Source organism: Anser cygnoides, chromosome 17 (genome assembly GCF_040182565.1).
Source record: "Anser cygnoides isolate HZ-2024a breed goose chromosome 17, Taihu_goose_T2T_genome, whole genome shotgun sequence".
NCBI lineage: Eukaryota > Metazoa > Chordata > Aves > Anseriformes > Anatidae > Anser > Anser cygnoides.
This window is the reverse complement of record NC_089889.1, coordinates 5336167-5353113: the sequence shown is the minus strand read 5'-3', so window position 1 is coordinate 5353113 and position 16947 is coordinate 5336167. Positions and strand designations below refer to the sequence as shown.

The window sequence follows — 16947 nt, the reverse complement described above, 5'->3', positions numbered from 1 at the left end:
CCCTAAAGATCATGGAAAGAATGGGGAAACTTTAGCAAAGCAGCTATCAAAAGACCAGGATTTTTTTTTCATTCTTTAAATATTGCTTTGAGTCTGAATAAAGCATCTCTGTTTCTTTAAGTAATGGGAAACTGTCCTTTTGATCCATATTCTTTGGAAGAGAGAAGCCTTAGCTTCTCTTTTTTGGCCCAAGAGGCAGTAGGGGGAGTCATCATCTCCTGGTAACTTGGTTTCGATCTTTTACTTCACTGTCTTCCACAAATGAAATCAGGTCAGTCTCAGAGCTCATAGCGGGAGCTATTTAGATAACAAGCAGTTAGCACTTGGGGGGCTTTGGAAGCCTTTATTTCACAAGAGACAGCTGAAATCAAGAGCTTCTTGTTCTATGGGTTAGTCCGTGATTTGAAGGCATGGTTCTGAAAAGCTTAGAGACCTTTCCAGGAATAAGCAACATTCTGCAATAAGGAGATGAAGAATTCAGGGACCAGTTTGGGCTCCCTGTGTGTCATAGCGCAAGTCAGTGATATCTGCTGTGCATGACTGATGTGACACCTAAGTAACCGAGGGTGCTATTTAGCCTTGTGTTCACATGATCAGAAATCAATGCATTTAAATTAGAAATGATAAATCAATAGGAAGGAATTAATTTTGCAATAATCCTCACAACAATGTTGTACCAGTAACACACATCACTGCAGAGTTTGTTTAATTCAGAGCCTAGACCTTCTCAGCGTCCTTCCTTTCTGAGAGATGATGGTTTTGCATGAGCCTCATTGACAGATAAAGAAACAGTTGCAAACAAGTGCTAGCCCATCATTAGCAAACAAGAGCCAGGATAAGACCTAGATAACCTGATTGGGGTCTGATTCCCTACAGTCCTGTGGTGCATTAATGTGGGACCAGAATGCCAGCACTCTTAAAATAATTCCCTAAGTGGAAGAGGAGGAGAACCCAGATCTTATCTGTCATGAGAGACATTGCCACTAGCCCACGTTACAAGTTGTGAACTGGGAGACTGAAGTTGAATCTGCCAACATTGCATCCCCAAGACCAGCCTAAAGCCTGCATTTAAGACTAGAGTGGCTTCCGTGCATGGCCATCCCGAGCATCCAATGAAATGGAAACATTTTGTGGGTAGAAAAGCCAGACTTAAACCAGGTTATTTTTATGTGATCAGCATGGTCATTAGTGAGCTCAGGGTGGAGACTTCAGCATAGCTAGATGCAAGAGACATCTTGTTAATGCCGTGCAGCATCACTCCTTGGGTGTTAGGATGTTCGGAGGCTTGATGAGCAGTCATGAAAGAGCAATTAGAGTATGACAGGTGTGTTACCAGCCCTCAATCAGAACTGGAAGCTTGGTTCCAGGATTAAAGGGAGGAACTTTGTCCCTTCTGCCTACTGTGCTTGGAATAATTCTTAAAATAGACATTAGAAATTAATGTAAAGCTGAATCTAGGTGGCATTAATGAAGTAATAGCGAAATATACTAACCAAAAGGGCTTTTTTTGGTCTCTTAGGAAGCAGAGATCCTGAATACAGCTATTCTCACTGGGAAAACAGTGGCTGTCCCTGTCAAAGTGATCTCTGTGGAAGATGATGGGACTGTGACTGATCTTCTGGAATCTGTGGAGTGCAGATCATCAGATGAAGATGTCATTAAGGTAGGCCCATACTGCTTCATTGCACAAAGGGAGAGGCCCTACAAAACAGTGATGTTCTCCAATGTGACAAGTTCTTTTTCCTTCCTAACTGTTCTGCTGCTGAGAAACAAAGGTTTATTATCTATGTACAGCAGAGCAATAAAACAAACAGAAAATCGCATATATTCTATCTTGCATGTCAAATACTTAGAACTGTTAGTCACTTCCCACCTTTGAAGCATTTTCAGAGCTCACTCTACCTCTGCCTTTTACTTTTCAGCTATATGGGCTCTGTGGGGGTCAGGAAGGTTTGCAGATATTCTAGAGTAGGAAATAATTCCTCTGAAGTTAGTTTGCTGCATTGGAACAGGAGTTGTGTGACTCAAAGTTCAGGTCTCTTCTTAGTACTGACCCAGTAGTGTATTGCAAACAACATTAGGTTTAAATTTGGAATTTTCTTTGGTCACAACTGCTAACTAGAGGGTATCACAAAAAATATGTTGCCCACCAGTCATGGACTGGGAATTACTTGGTAAGAAACTTGACAAGTCCATTTACTCTGAACAACAGGTAAACGTCTTTCAAGACACGTGACAGGAGATAATGTACGGCTACTCCTAGCTTTTATTCACAGTTTGTACTTCCCTACCCAGTGGTGAGGAGAGAGCCTGCAGGAAGCTTTCTAAGCCACCATTTTACTACTGAAATCTCAGGGTCAGGTTGTACCCTCAAGACATTTGCTGCTTCATGAAGACTTTCAGCTTGTACCAGTAAACACTAAAAGCTTTTAAGAAGCCCTGCATATTCTGCTCAATTTGGTTAATGGTTCACACACATTAATGGTAGAGGAAGACATGATCAGCCATGGAGATACAGTAGAAAGGATTCCAGCATGGTGACAGAAGCATTGGCTCATCTGCACCAGCTTTTATGTTTTCGCAGACATCCGTGACCGTCAAATGAGAAGACAAAATGAGAGACACAGTTACAAATAAAAGTTAAAATTGATTTTTTTTAACATAACCAGCCTGTCACAAAATGATTTGAAATACTACAGGCAACCCCTTCAGCTGCTGGAAATCACTGTTATCCCATTAACTTTTGTGAACTGCACCATATTGAGGACTTGGCCTTTGTGAAATTTGCCTTAGCCTAAAGCTGACTGGAATGCTAAGCTTTCTCCTTCTTACATTAGTTCATTTTAATTTAGATTCGAATGGCTAAGGGTATTGCTAATTCCGAAGCAAGGCTCTCTGGGCCCCATTAGCCAAAAAAGCTCTTTCTGTGGAGCCTTTTTTGCCTGTAAAGGAAAAGAAGAATGTAGGTGCTTGTTTGTTACTGTCATATGGGAGAACTGATGAAAGTTTGAGAAATAACATTATGTCAGAGAGGGAATGACAACCTGGAGCAGGGTAATTGAAGAATAGAGCTGGGTATGGGTTTAAATGATCTTTCTTGTACTATCTCTAAACATATTTAACGTTTTGCCATGTCGACATTCATTGGACTTGTTTTAAGCAATTTCTTCATGATAATTTTTTATACACAAGATGAGTCCATGCAATTGAGAAGTCCACCTTTTTTTGTGTTTCCATTTTAGAATCTACTCAGGTCTTCTGGTCTAAATAGCCACCTATACTGATATTTTCTGACTAAATGTGTCTTTCTGGCTGTCTTAATCCAAATGTCCTTCTTGCTTTCAGGAAGCCCTTTAGAATCTGGTAAATCTGCCAGATAAAGCAAACTGATGAACTGAATCTAGATTTAAAAACAGGAAGAAATCATTTGGTTTTCTTGCCTTGTGTTGTGGAAGCTAATGAACTAAGTCTTCACTCACATTAATTAATTAACTTTTCATTTTATTCAGAGAGTTGGAAAAATAATTTGAAAGAAAGTATATGATTTGGAAGATATTTGAAGCATCAATTTTGTTTTCCAAAGTTCTAGTTTATCAAAATGTTTTGGCATACTCATTGGGTATTTGTGAAATGGTTTTGGCTGATGTAAATCTGCAACAGTTTGTAGTATATATGTTTGGCTCTTACCCTGGCAAAGAGCTTAATGTGGTAGCACTTCTTATGTATATGTCTATCATCAATTGTAAATACGTGAATATACCAATAAAGGTTTCTGTGCTTCCTGTTATTCATATATACCATTGCACAATAATGCTAATGATAGGAAAAAATAGGAAATAGGAAATCTAGTCAGGGATCAAGGTGTTCTGGGCTTCTGCAAACATCTCACTAGAGTTCACTCCTCTGCAGTAGAAAGGCAGATTTCAGCAGCCTTAAAATGAGTCACCAGTTTAAAGTGAGTTTTTAATTGAAAATGCCTCTCTGAGTTTTCAGTTTACCTGCTCTGTTTCAGACCAAGTCTTGTTCACAGACATCTTATGTAATGAAGACAAAGTTATATAATTAGTGTCCAGCCTTCAGCATGCAACAGTAATTAGAGTTTCTGTTCTCTGGGCATTGGAGTGGTGAATATAAAATGGAAGAAAATGTCTGCTTTAAATGCCAATTGAAATATAAAGTTTAAGATTACATTTCTAATATCTTCACTGTTGTTGTTTTTCCATGGACCTGTCGTGTAATATCTTTTATTCCTATTTTTTGTGTGTTGATTAATGATGAATTTAAACTCATTTTCCCTGCTCAATGTTGGTATCCTCATTTGACTTTTGGTTCCAGCAGCCGCATTTATTCCTCACTTTTTTCACTGGGGACTTCAAAGTACTCTAGGGATCCAGACCAAATTCTGCACTTTGTCTGCCAAACTGCATCTACTTGAACTTGGTTAAATAAGTCAGGACAGAATTTAGTCCGCTAAAACAATATCATTAATGGCAAATGATGTCTGAAATGATTTAGCCCACAGTGACAGAGTAACCATGCCAAAAAGTAGAGGCAAGGTATAGATTCTGTTTCACAAATGAGGAATATGAAACACAGAAAAATTTAAAAGTGCTATAATGAAGTTTTGACCATTGAAGTAGATGGTAAAACTTGTTCTGATCTCATGGGAAAGAAAGAGATTAGTGATCGGATTTTTTTTTTGTTGAGTTGTTCCTGTGGATCAAAATCTCAACATAATTTAAATCAAGACTGAGGAGAGGAAATAGAAAAAAATCAACATGTTCTAATCTTTCATTTTGAAAGGCATTTCCATTTCAAAATGTCCCTTTTTTTTAGCCTTACCAAAGCATAGATGTCTCAAAAGCATCACTTTCCAATGCTCTGTTTTCATTTTTTTCATTTGATGAGTTAATTGAAAATCTGCATTTCAGTTGCCTTGAAATGAAAACTCTTTGAAATTCATTTTGTTTGATCAATTAACCAAAAATTCCAATATATTCTCAGCTCTGTCCAGAAGCTACTTGCCAGAAATCACATAGTGAATGGTGCCAGCACTGGGAACAGGATACAGTTTCTCTGGCCCTTTCTTATGCTACGCTGTGTATTTTGTGGAGGATTGCATTCAAAATCTGTATGTTATCCAAAATTGTGTGCTTTTCTAACAGAATTCCTTAGCTTTTTACCTTCTAGAGCATCTTGTATTTTACATAGATCTCAGATAAGGATGTGAACGGGAGGTGAGACGTGTTAACTTACATCTGTATTACAGGCAGACTCCCGGGTGCAGAAGGAGTGAAAGGAGATTCCTTACTACTGATACCCTTTGCCCAACCTGGGGCTTACCACAGACCCACGGGGCTGCGTACCAAGTGCAGAGGCTGTGCAAGAACCTGTGGCATGGCCTCTCTTTCTGAATTCCCATTTCCCAAAGCTCTACAACCGGTTCTGGTCGTGGGGCGATTGCCTAGAGTTTGTGCCTGTCCTCTGCAGAGTCCGATCTGCCTGGCCCTGCGCGAGGAGGGAAGCTGTGATGTTTCCTTCCTCCTGTGCTGTTTGTCAGCTGGCTGCAGAGATGCAAAGCCAGACTGTTCCAGCCACAGCTCCATGGTTGGAAGTTACATCGAGTGATGCCTTAATAGCTGCTCTGTTCTGTTCACTTTGGACTGTATTAGAGGGGGTAACAATGCACTCAGCTGTTTGTAAGATATTACTGCAGACAAACGAATCTTCCAGTAACACTTAGTCTGGTTTTATCAGCAACAAAATAACTTCTTTCTAACCAAGTGATAGACTTTACAAAAACTGAAGTATCAGAGCATCTAAAATAGCCTGAAGCAAACAGTGTTTTAAAGCATTAAACTTTTAGCAGCTGTTTCTCTTCTTCCTTACTCTGGTACACTTCAGGGGAAAGCTGAAGTCTTTTAAAGTTGCTGGAATGACAGAGTATAAAATCAAAGGGAGAAGATAATCGGGTCCAGGATTTTATCTGCTCCTTAGGTTAGCGCTGGCAGTTCTAGTGCTGCTGCTTTTAGCAGTCATATCGCTAGTGGCAGTCCATTTGATACTCTTTTTGCAATGCATTCTTGGATGCATGTGATTACACAAGTTTTCAGTTGCAGCTTTCAAATGGAAAAGATAACCATCACGGCTGCAGATCAAGGCATGAGCCCCAGAAATGGAGGTACTGCAAAGATACACAAAAATTTAAAAATAAGGGTGTGAAGAATCCCAATTTACCTATTATCTCACAAGTTTAAGCCATGTTATGAGTAATTTGAGATGCGTGTTATGGCTCGATTGAGTCTAACAGCTCACGCAGTCAAATGGAGGAAGCCAAGTATTCACCCTGGCCTGGTGCTTGCTCCTAGGGGGAGGAAAGGGACAGGAGGAGGAAAATGTAACCTGCAGTGGGGGCAAAGCAGGTGATAAAGAGTAGTAAAGAAGAGCAAGGCCCTGTTTCAGAAGCCGTGATCTATTAAACTAGTTAACCACAGTGTGTAATATTCAGGAGAAGTTGTCATATGGGTTTTAGTCACTGAGGGTTCAGAGCACCCAAGTGGAAGTGAAAAGCAGATGTGGTCAACATAGTTTCTAGAATGATATCAAAGAAAATACTTTCCCATTAGCAAATGGGAATTTTTAGATTGAACACTTGCATAGAATATGGTTATGAAGGGCTGAATTTTGTAATGGGAAAACAAATCTCTGCCTTGGGGGTTGGGTGAAGATCAAGTTCAATCTGCCATGGTTTTCCACAATATAACGTGGTTTCTCTCACCAGCTGAAGTGCCTTATTCCATTCCAAACAACTTTGATCTGCCTTGAAACAAACATTTGATTTAAGTCTGCAAATGGATGTTTTTATTTTCTGCAATGTCTAAACATTTCATTTTGATAGAAAATGATGAAATCACGTCCTGTCATTTCAGCTCAATTTCAGTATTCCTGACATCAGAATCTTTCTGAACTTTTCAACTTAGGATGAAGCAACTATGAGAAAGAAAATACTTTTTCTGATCTGCTTTGGTAATCAGGATATAGGAAAAACTAAGGAACATGCAGTATCAAAAATAAAAGTTGCAATAATAACTGTTGAGTTCAGTCCATGTGTTGTTAATATTGGTTTTAAAAGGAGCAGAAACAATTTTAATGTCTCTCTGGTACAACGAGTAGGCATGGTAAAGTTGAGTTCTGAATGTAAAAGTAATGTAACTGTCCCATGTCTCCCAGGAACTGGGATATAAATGAAAGCTAAACTGGAGCATCCAATAGCACCTGGCTCCAAAACAGAAACTTGCATTAATCATTAAAACTTGTGATTTTTTTTTCTCTCAAAAAAGTTCCCTTTAGCTTTAAAGCTTTTGTGTTCTTCAGTTCCAGTGGCCGCCTGCCACGTTCTTTTAGATGTGGTATTTATAGCTCTTTGTGCCTCTAAGCCATCCTCCAGATCATGACACAAATCTGTGTTGCTTTATTACCACCTAGTAAAAAGTTACAATATGCCATATAAATTATTGTCTTCTCAGCCCAATTTAGGATTTTTCTGGACATATCATATACATCATAGTCACTAAATGACTTTGCTTTTGTTTATCATTTGTAGGAGTGTACAGTTATTATACTATCTATAGGAAGGATTGGTCTTATTAAAATAAAAGGATTTTTGACAAGATATTTTCAGCTGTTTTAAGTATGTTTAGATCCCCCTGACTGTATCAGCACTGTATCGATTAATATTAGCTGAAGATTTGGTTGGTAATCTGGAGTTAGTAGAGAAGCTACTGATAAGATCTGAAACATGAATCACCATCAATATTAGATATGGGATCTTTGGAGGACTCCTAGACTTCTTAGAGAGTATTGGAAGAACACGGTGCTTTTTTAGGATGTACCTATATGAAAGATAAAAGAGTCTATCTATGCTAGGTAGGCTAAGAGGTCAAAAGGACATAATGAGCTCAGGACTCGTAATCACGTCTACTACTTTCTTCTTCACAGGTAATGAAGAAAGGAAGTATGCTCTAGTGGGCCCACTGGGCTGGGATTTTAAGCATTACATATTCTAATAAGAGCTCAATCTGCACACATTTTGAGACTTGATTTTCATTTCATTTGCCTGTACCTTAATAAGATTAGATAACAATTGGAGAACCCATTGGATGTGTTTTCAGATTCTGCATTGGATTTATCTGGTTATAGTGGAGTTTCTGGCATATACTTTCAGCTGTGACATCGGTGTGCTATTGTGATCTTTGCCAAGTCATTTATTTGATTTGTCTTAGCATACGCACTTACAAAAGATGAATAATGGTTCTGAATTACCTTGACAGATAAAAAGTATTAATACTAAATCCTTGAAAAGTGCTTTGAGATCTTTGCATAAAATGGACAATCTAAGCATCATCATTATGATTGTTAATAATATATATACCCTTAACTAGGACAGAGCATAGGCTCTTTAGGAAGCACTCCTGTTAAATTTAACTTACTCACAGCGTATAAAAATGAGTGTCATGATACAGTATGAGTGGCTGAGTAAGGATTTAGAAATATATTCAGATTTCTTATGTAACAAAGTATGTGCAGGTCTGCTGACAGATTTCTTCCCTTTTATCCAGTATCTGGACCATTTTGCATTACTTTCTAGGACCTCTTTGAGGCAAGCATGTAACTCTCTTTGCCTGAAACTTAACAGGTAAGGACTTTGTACACCAATTTGTCCCTTTCCAGAGATGTTTTTGGTGTGGAATAATCAAATAATGATCATTTAAAAATCTATCCTTAAGTACCTCAGAAGTAGTATGTTTTGGAGGCAGATGCTTTTTGGTTGTTTCATTTTGTCAAGTGCAGTGTATGTAGTCTTGGCTTGCGCTCTCAGCTCTTCCCTAGTTTTCCATTCTGACATTTGGCTACCCCCTTGTTCTCTTTGCCGTTATTTATAAAATCAATGTAGTGCTTCTGAAGGATTTCCAGGAGCATGAGAAGGTAAACAAGTAAAGTACATCTGAAAACTACTTTCAGATGTCAGAATACAAGGGGTTATCTGAGTCCGGTTTATTTTAGTAAATAATTACCTGTAATAGCATCGTGCTTCACACATGTGAGAGGATCTGGTCTCTTCCTAGAATAAGGAAGATTGTGGCATGGGTGTTGTATTTGTATGATACTTTAGTGCTATTATTTTTCTCACATCAGCTACCCATGGAAATGCTGAATAACTTTCCCATTTCAGCTGTATTTTGCAATATTGCCTTGTTTAACTGATTGTTGGATGATAAACCTCCTTTTTAAAGCTATTTAGGCATTCAAATCCTACTAATTTAACTGGGAATTAGAAACCTAAACACCTACCAAAACTGGTCTCAGTGGCTATTCATTTTTTGTTAAAGTATAACCACGCATTTAGAGCAGGTGGGATATTAGAGAAAGCTGACATTTTCTCCCAACTTTTATAATCTCTTCCATATAGTAACTGTTAAAAATAAGCTGATTACTTGTGTGCAGGCAATTATTTTGCAACTGTAAATGATTTTGTTTTAGTAAAATTAGGGTATCCTCTTTAGACTTCTGGCTTTGGGTGCATTCAGCAATTTCTTTTTGCATTTTTGAGCATGTAAAAAGCTGTTGTAGTGTTTGAGATTTTGTGCAGACCTGGAGCTGATACTGAAAATGAAATCTATGAACACGACGTTCCATTACATGCTCCACTTCATTCTAGTAAACACCAGAGAAAGAGAAATGAAACTTCAGTAATGAAGGAAAGTATCATTTGCCTGGTGACTGGCCATCTAAAGGCACAAAGGATGTGTACCAAACTACATTTTAAGCATAGTTTTTAAGGGTTAGATTAGTTATACTTGACTATCACTCAAAAAAATATATAAAAATAATAATACTTCAATCTCACAGGCACATACAATTTCTACAAGCTATTAGAGCTCATCTCTGCCACTGAAAATCCAGTTAACCTAGTGTAGTTTGGGGGATTGCTCTAGACTTTATTCGATGAACAGAAGAGAAAGTCTACTACTTACAGAGAACAATTTTTGTGTCTACATACAGCTCTCGCCATCACTGGATGGTTTAGTTTGGCATGAGCTTAATGCTGAAAGCAAAGATCAGCCAGAGCCAGTTTTAGCTGTTTCAGTGCCACAACCCATGTTTCCGTGAAAGTTCTTCACACATTTTGATGGCGCTGAGCTGAGTTTCAAGCTTGTAACAAATCTTGAAGGCAGCTTTTTCCCTAGGGCTGAGAATTTCCTCACAAGGATTTCACACAGGCCTGTAGACGGAATAGGAAACAGCCCCTCTGGCAATACTGTAGAATATACTATACTAATTTCTGAAGACACCTTGACAAGTAGTTTTCCAAGTTGTTCCCTTTGTTGCCAGGTTAAACAATGTGTGTGTCTAATCTCATCTCCTACTCTGCCTCTTCTTAGTAGATTCAACTGGGCTACATTCATTGATATTTATTTCTTTGAAGCTCAGGCTGCTGGGAAAGCATACGTGGGTATGTAACTGCATCCTGCACTTTTTAGTATCCATATCTAACTGTTATCATTTGATCTCCAGCAGGGCTAATTGCTGATAAGGGTTTTTGTCATTGGTTGGTTGGTTTGTTGCTGTTGAGGTTCTGAGAAAACTGAGCACATAAAATGAGATGTTAAAATTAAATGTGATAAAGTGTACCCAACACAGGAAAAATGTAGAAAAGACAACACAGAAATTACTAGGGGACATGAATGAAGATGATCCCAGAAGCACATTAACTGGGAGAGGATTTCCTTTGCTCAACAGCACAGGAAACAAATAAAGAAATAATGTGTTATTGTGCTGGGGGGAGAGGGTTTATCCACAGTGGAAGGGTCTCTTTCCCACACCGTCATCAGTAAAAGATGAGTCATCTGCTTTACACACAATCAAGGGTGAAATGCTCAGCTGTTTACAAACTTCTAGTTTAAAAAATTATGTTAGTCAGATACTTTTGCCAGAGGTCGGTATAATACGTCAAGACAATGACAGTCCTTCAGGGCCATAAACTACCCCATGTTTTGCAACGGATATCCCTGGGTTTAGTAATAATTGTCTTTGTCTAGTCTGTCATTTTCTCTAGTTTTTGTTTAGTGAAGTGATCCAAGGAAGAGTTAGAAAAACAACCTGATTGTAAGACTGAAGTTTTCTCTGTGATTTAAGGTCACTGAGCTTGCATAGTCTAATGGGAGTTGAGCACACAGTTCAGGTTTCACTGGAAAATATAATGCAAGAGATCAGTTCAGGTGTGTGTTCAAGATGAAATCTATACTTCTCCCTGGCAAAGTCTGGCAGCAAGCAGACGATGTCCCACCAACCCAACAGCAGAAAAACTTTCATCCACCAGCCAGCTGCATTAAGTATAGGATGGTCTGCTGAATCCTCATATGTGTTATATTTTTATAATTACATTTTCCTTTTGAAAAGGCTTAAGATGCAAAATCCTGTTCAGCCAGAGCTGGTGTCTGCAGCACACAGGATGGAGTTAGGAGAGACACTTTAATCTTTTCTTCGGCCTGGTCCCTGTGTGGACTAGTTTGCTGTTATCAGATTTCATGGGTGCTTCAGGGCTGCCCTAAGGTTTTAATGAGTTTTAATAAGCTAAATGTTAACAAGACTATTACTCAAGCAGACTTTACTGGAGCTTGGCATTTTTTCTCTTCCTGGGAACACCCCCAAAGTTTTTTTGTCAAAAGATGACACTGCAGTGACCACTCCAGTTATTTATAAGTTAAAAAGCCTCATATGTTTTCTTCGGTCTTTATAGCATGGCCGGACGAATGCAGGTGGGCCGGAGCTGTGGGACCAAGAGTGACCTGAACATATCTTTGAGGGCTGGGATACTCCTTGCTCATCAAAGAAGGGAAATAAGGGGAAAAAATGTTGAACATAATGTGATTCTGCCTGCACTAGTATCATCGTAAAACAGAGGCAAACTACTGAGAGTGATTCTGTTACAAGGGTAGAAAAAGGAATAAAATAAATGCAGTTTCCTAGGGTACGGGGCACCACCATGATCTCCTACTGGCTAATTGTCTATTCAGCTAAACACTTATCTAACTAGCCTGGGGCATTGGGGGAGTTACATCAAGTCTTTTATTTGTTAGAGTCATATTTTTTTTTTCCTTTCACGTCAAATGTAGTCCAAAATAGTGAAGAGAGCAGTTTCTAATTAAGCTCCTGCCTAAATTCCATTATAACTGCTGAAGTGATTGGGGCAAGGAGATAAAGAACTATAATGACCCCAGTATGTAAATATAGATGCAAAAGTTTGTTTGGAGGTTTGAAGGTTAGAGGCCAGATATCGTGAAACCAAACATAAAGCCACTTTGTAGAAATTCAATCGGTGCATTAGTTATCATGGATTTTCATAAAAATAAAGTGATAATGCACATTCATGTTTCAGTTCATAAATGTGAAGTGACAGTGTATGACTTAGCCACTGAAATGATATTATAGACCCAAAAAAAGAATAATACAGGAAATTGAGAAAGCAGAAGAGGGAGTTGTAATAGAATTGGGCATTGGCATAAATAAAAATCATGAAAGGGAGATTGATTTAATGCAAGATATGAAAGACAGAAACTCAAGGTGTTAAAAAGATCATCTGCTCATCCGGTAAAGAATCCCTAAGGCTGCAAAACTTTTAGCTGAAAGAGCCAGATCTACTTGAAGTAGATGAATATGGTTCAAAATTTTATGAGGAATAAAGTACTACAGGGGAACATGCTTCTGCTGTACACACAGTCTATTAAGAAGTTGTACAAAAGAGGAAGAATTTTACATTGTTCCACTGGAAAATTATCCTTGCTCATAAGTGTTGTCAAAAGATTTACAAGTAGATATGGGAGTGGGAAATTGTTCTAATCCAAAGAGCCTAAATAGCAACATTTACATGCTAACTAGCTATGAAGATTTGGAAGAAAACAGTCTTGGTGAAATGAGTTGGCCAGGTTACTTCTGGGAATGGTGTTTTGTACATAAAAAACAGGTAGGACAGACACAGATGTCATGTGAGTGACGTCTCTGTCTAAGTGTCTGGTAATGTGGATTTATTTTAGCTTGTGAAAGTCTTTCAAGCTTCACACATACCATCTATAAGTGCAAAGAAGCTAAAATCTTCCTTGTCTGCATGTCTGAGGGAAGGAGGCTCTAAGATCCAGATGAAACTGTGCTAAGATCTCGCAATAGCTGAGGGTGACAGAACAACTCTTTTTTGGTACTGGTATATAAAAAAAAACAACATAGAAGACAAGTTTGAAGTGTAGCGTGGTCCTCAGCAGTCCTATGGACATGAGTAACTACGCACTGGGATTTTGGAGCAATCATAGTTCTGTTGATAATATTACATTTTTTATTTTTCTTTTCCCTTCATCATATGGAGTTCTGCTTTTCAAACAGAAAGAAAAGGCTTCCTAACTGCTGTATGTTAGCCCACTGAAAAGTTGCACATACAAACACAGAGGTTTGTGAGACCTGGCAGGGAAAAGACCAGGCAGGAACTACACATGTGCTGTAATAAGATTTTCTCTTTCTATAGTATGATTTTGCATGGCGAGGATGACCTCTGTTTCTGAGAAAAAAAAAAAAAATCTGAATAACGTTGGTAAGTACCTCATGCCATCTTCCTGAGGCGGACAACCCTTATTCACCTGAGGGGGAAATAAGGAGTTAAATAACTCACCTGAAAATCTCACAGCAAAATAATTCTCAGGGGAGTTCAGAAGGCAATGTGGAGCCTGTGGAGTGCCACACTGCATACAGAGGTACTCCCTCTTTCTCAGTCTTACCCTCCCTGGGAATAGGTGAGTAGCAGTTATCAGATACATGCAACTTTTTTCATAGCAGACCTCAAAGCTGAGCATAGATGAACAATGGCATGGGTGGGGCTCCAGCAGGCACGGAGGACAGTGACCCGGCCCCAGTGAACCTTGCAGTCTGATGCCAGTGGCAAGTGTATGATTAGCAAGCACAGGGATACCAAATCAGCCCAGTCCCTGTTCCATTTTAAATAAAAAGGTAAGTTTATGAGCAGCTGGAACTGCAGTAGCAGCTTGAGCTCAGTGCAGTTGCAGTAATATTTAGCCCCTGTCATCTGCTGTCTGCTCAGTGCACTGGTGAGTGTGAAGGATAAAACCAGAGCGGGCTCCTGCCATCTCGCTGTGCTGAGAGCTTGGCATTAATATGTGCATTTTTCCAGGGAACTTTGCATATAGTTGAGCTGTCCAGTTTGTTCACGTTGTCTGGAAACCAAGAGGAGAGGGCACAGCTGTCCAGCTGCTCCAGGTGCCTGCAATCTAGGGTATGCTTATGCAGGGGACGCCTGGATTAGCACGAGTGAAACACTAAAGGCTGAAGCTGAGCACGCCTGGCACAACATCGACTAAATCTGTGAGCGTTGCTGGGTTTTGGCCATGCATTTTCCTTGCCAGGTTTCTTCCTCCCCTCTGAGCTGTACCCACGAAGGTAAGTTTTAAAGTTGAGCTGGTGCTGCGGTAATACTTCTGGAAGCACTGCTTTTGGAAAAGCAAGTTGCATCCACTGGGCTGCTGTGTATGGTCTGATTCTGAGGTTACTTATAGGTGGGTGAGTCAAGAAAGAGGAGTCAGTGCCTCAGGTCTGTAAAAATTCATGGGTCTTAGGCTTGTGGCTGTGTATTTGTGTGATATCTAGCAGAAAGGCAGATGGTCCAGAACTATGGCTCCATCACCTGCCATTTATTTATTATTAAAATAAATAACAATAACTGAATATAAAACTCTGGTAATTCCCCTTTCCATTCCCCTGTACCATGTGTACTGTTTTGAGAGAGTTTTTATTTTAGAAGGTTCATTTCTGCCAGCTCATTTATGAATAACAGCAGTTACTTTTTCAGTGAGTAGTGAAGATATAACACATCTCTGAGCACTGCAAGAGCAAGTGAAGCTGCTGCTTCACAATTCTGTTGCATGTTTTTATAAATGTTTCTTTAGAGGTGGATATATCTGTCTTTGAAAGGAAATGCAAGTCTCTCCAGGGTACTGCAGAATTTCATGCAAATTCTGGTGTTCAAAAGTCACTCTCATGGCTCAGAGTTTAAAGCCTGTAATGAATTAGATAGACATAAATTTAGTTGCCCATCCTTTACCTATGATGTTATCCTGATTTCAAGAGGGGGATTTTCAGCTTGAACCAGCAGAAATTGATGTCCACTTCTGATTGTTTTGGAGCTCAGCACCCAAGAGCTTTGAGTGTGCTTCAGAATCTTAGCACTGCTATGAAAATCTGGAATATTGTTGACAAATTAGACTTTTCTCCAATTTACTAGCCCAAATCCAAATTAAAAGACTTCCTCATGACTTCACCTGTTTTCCTCTTTGTGCCTTTGTTGCCTGCATCCAGAGTGCATGCATGGAACCAGCCTCCTTCTCCCAGCCTGTGCTGGGAGACCCAAGCTGCTGCCTGGTACAGTTCTTCCATTAAGTGCCTAGCGTTTGTCATAGGCTTTAAATACAAGTGTACTGGAAGAGATCCAGCTTCTGAGTATACAGATCCATGCCTGTTCATTCCCATGCCTTCTGTATCCTGCCGTCTTCACATGAAATGCACATCACTGGGCCTTTTTAATCAGTTACGCAACTTTATTATTCTTTATTATTAATATCAATTCCTAAACACTTAGAAAATGCACGATGTGTCAGTGCAACAGGGTAGTATACTTTCAGATGGAGTCTTCTGCCCACAGTCTGGCTATTTTTCCTTTTGCTTGTTTGAAGATAGTACAGATAACAAAGTTCAGGACTTAGCTCGATTCAGCAGTAAACAGATGCAATGTATGAGTGCTTGTCAGGTTGAAAAGTATGTGAAAGCATTCAGAAGATCAAAGCAGCATAACTCCCATCAGAGTCAATGGGGAACAAGCAGCTGAAATCTTACAAAATGCTTTCAAATTGCCCTCCACCTCCGATTCCCCAACCTCACTGAAACCAGCTCTTGATACGTATTACTCAGTGTGTCCCTGTTGTCATCTCATTGCAAGTGAAAGGAAGCACAGAGGAACTGTAGGCTCAGGTTAGCAGCAAGATCATCTGTTTTTAACTTGAAGGCCAAATGGCACCTTGATGCACTGCCATGTAACCCCATTAGCTACGATAGGGCTGACAGGTTGAGAGCTAGAGCACAGTTTGGTTTTCTCTTTGGTTATAGTGACAAAAGCCAAGGGTTTTCTAATCTTACACTGCCCCTGAGCACGTTTTAAGAACTGTATTTGATTTGCTGACTGTTAGTCCCCAGCACATCATAGCCTACATCCCATATTTCTGGTCTGTTGTCTCCTGCATTGTAAGAGTCATAGACGCTTGCTCTTAACATGTTCATGACTTTCTCTTTCAGTACCTTTATATTTCGATAGCACCCATATCTCCCAACACTGAGTCTTAGTGACCAGGAACTGCAGATCCCTATCAGAGACAGTCCTGTGACGATCGAAATAGCTATGAATAAAACATTAACGGATGAAACAAGCAGGTAATGAACCCTTTCTGAGGTCAAACAGTGGAATGAAATAGAAACTGCATCTCCAGTCGTCACCTGGACATCTGTCCATTCCACGTTTTTCTGTTTCATTAGTTTTTCATAAGAATGTCTGTGAGAGGAAGCAGCTTCTGGCCTGACTTTCCTGTTTATGCTAAGTATAGCTATTTTCATGTTTTGGTTGATTATTCTCAAACCTCAGACTAACGAGGCTTCATTTCCAGCCTCAGATAGCATTTGCAGATAGCATTCCCCAGCACTTTGTGGCCATGGGGAAGTTATTTACACTGTGTATTCCCTCATTTGCACAACGAGGATAATAATAGCTATGCCATCTAAACACACATCTATATGAAAGCATACACGCGTTTATGTCATACTCCCTGAGACTTCACTATGATG

The 16947-nt window shown here is 39.4% G+C and overlaps 1 protein-coding gene across 4 annotated transcripts in view; it reads left to right on the top strand.

Moving 5' to 3' along the window:
- Window positions 1-16947, top strand: part of TMEM132D (transmembrane protein 132D) — a 251181-nt gene that overhangs the window by 208760 nt on the left and 25474 nt on the right. For all 4 annotated transcript variants that reach the window (XM_066978891.1, XM_048051138.2, XM_013173401.3 and 1 more), the window contains one exon: window positions 1520-1663. In XM_066978891.1, the coding sequence (XP_066834992.1) occupies window positions 1520-1663 (144 nt within the window). The remainder of the gene's footprint in view (window positions 1-1519; window positions 1664-16947) is intronic.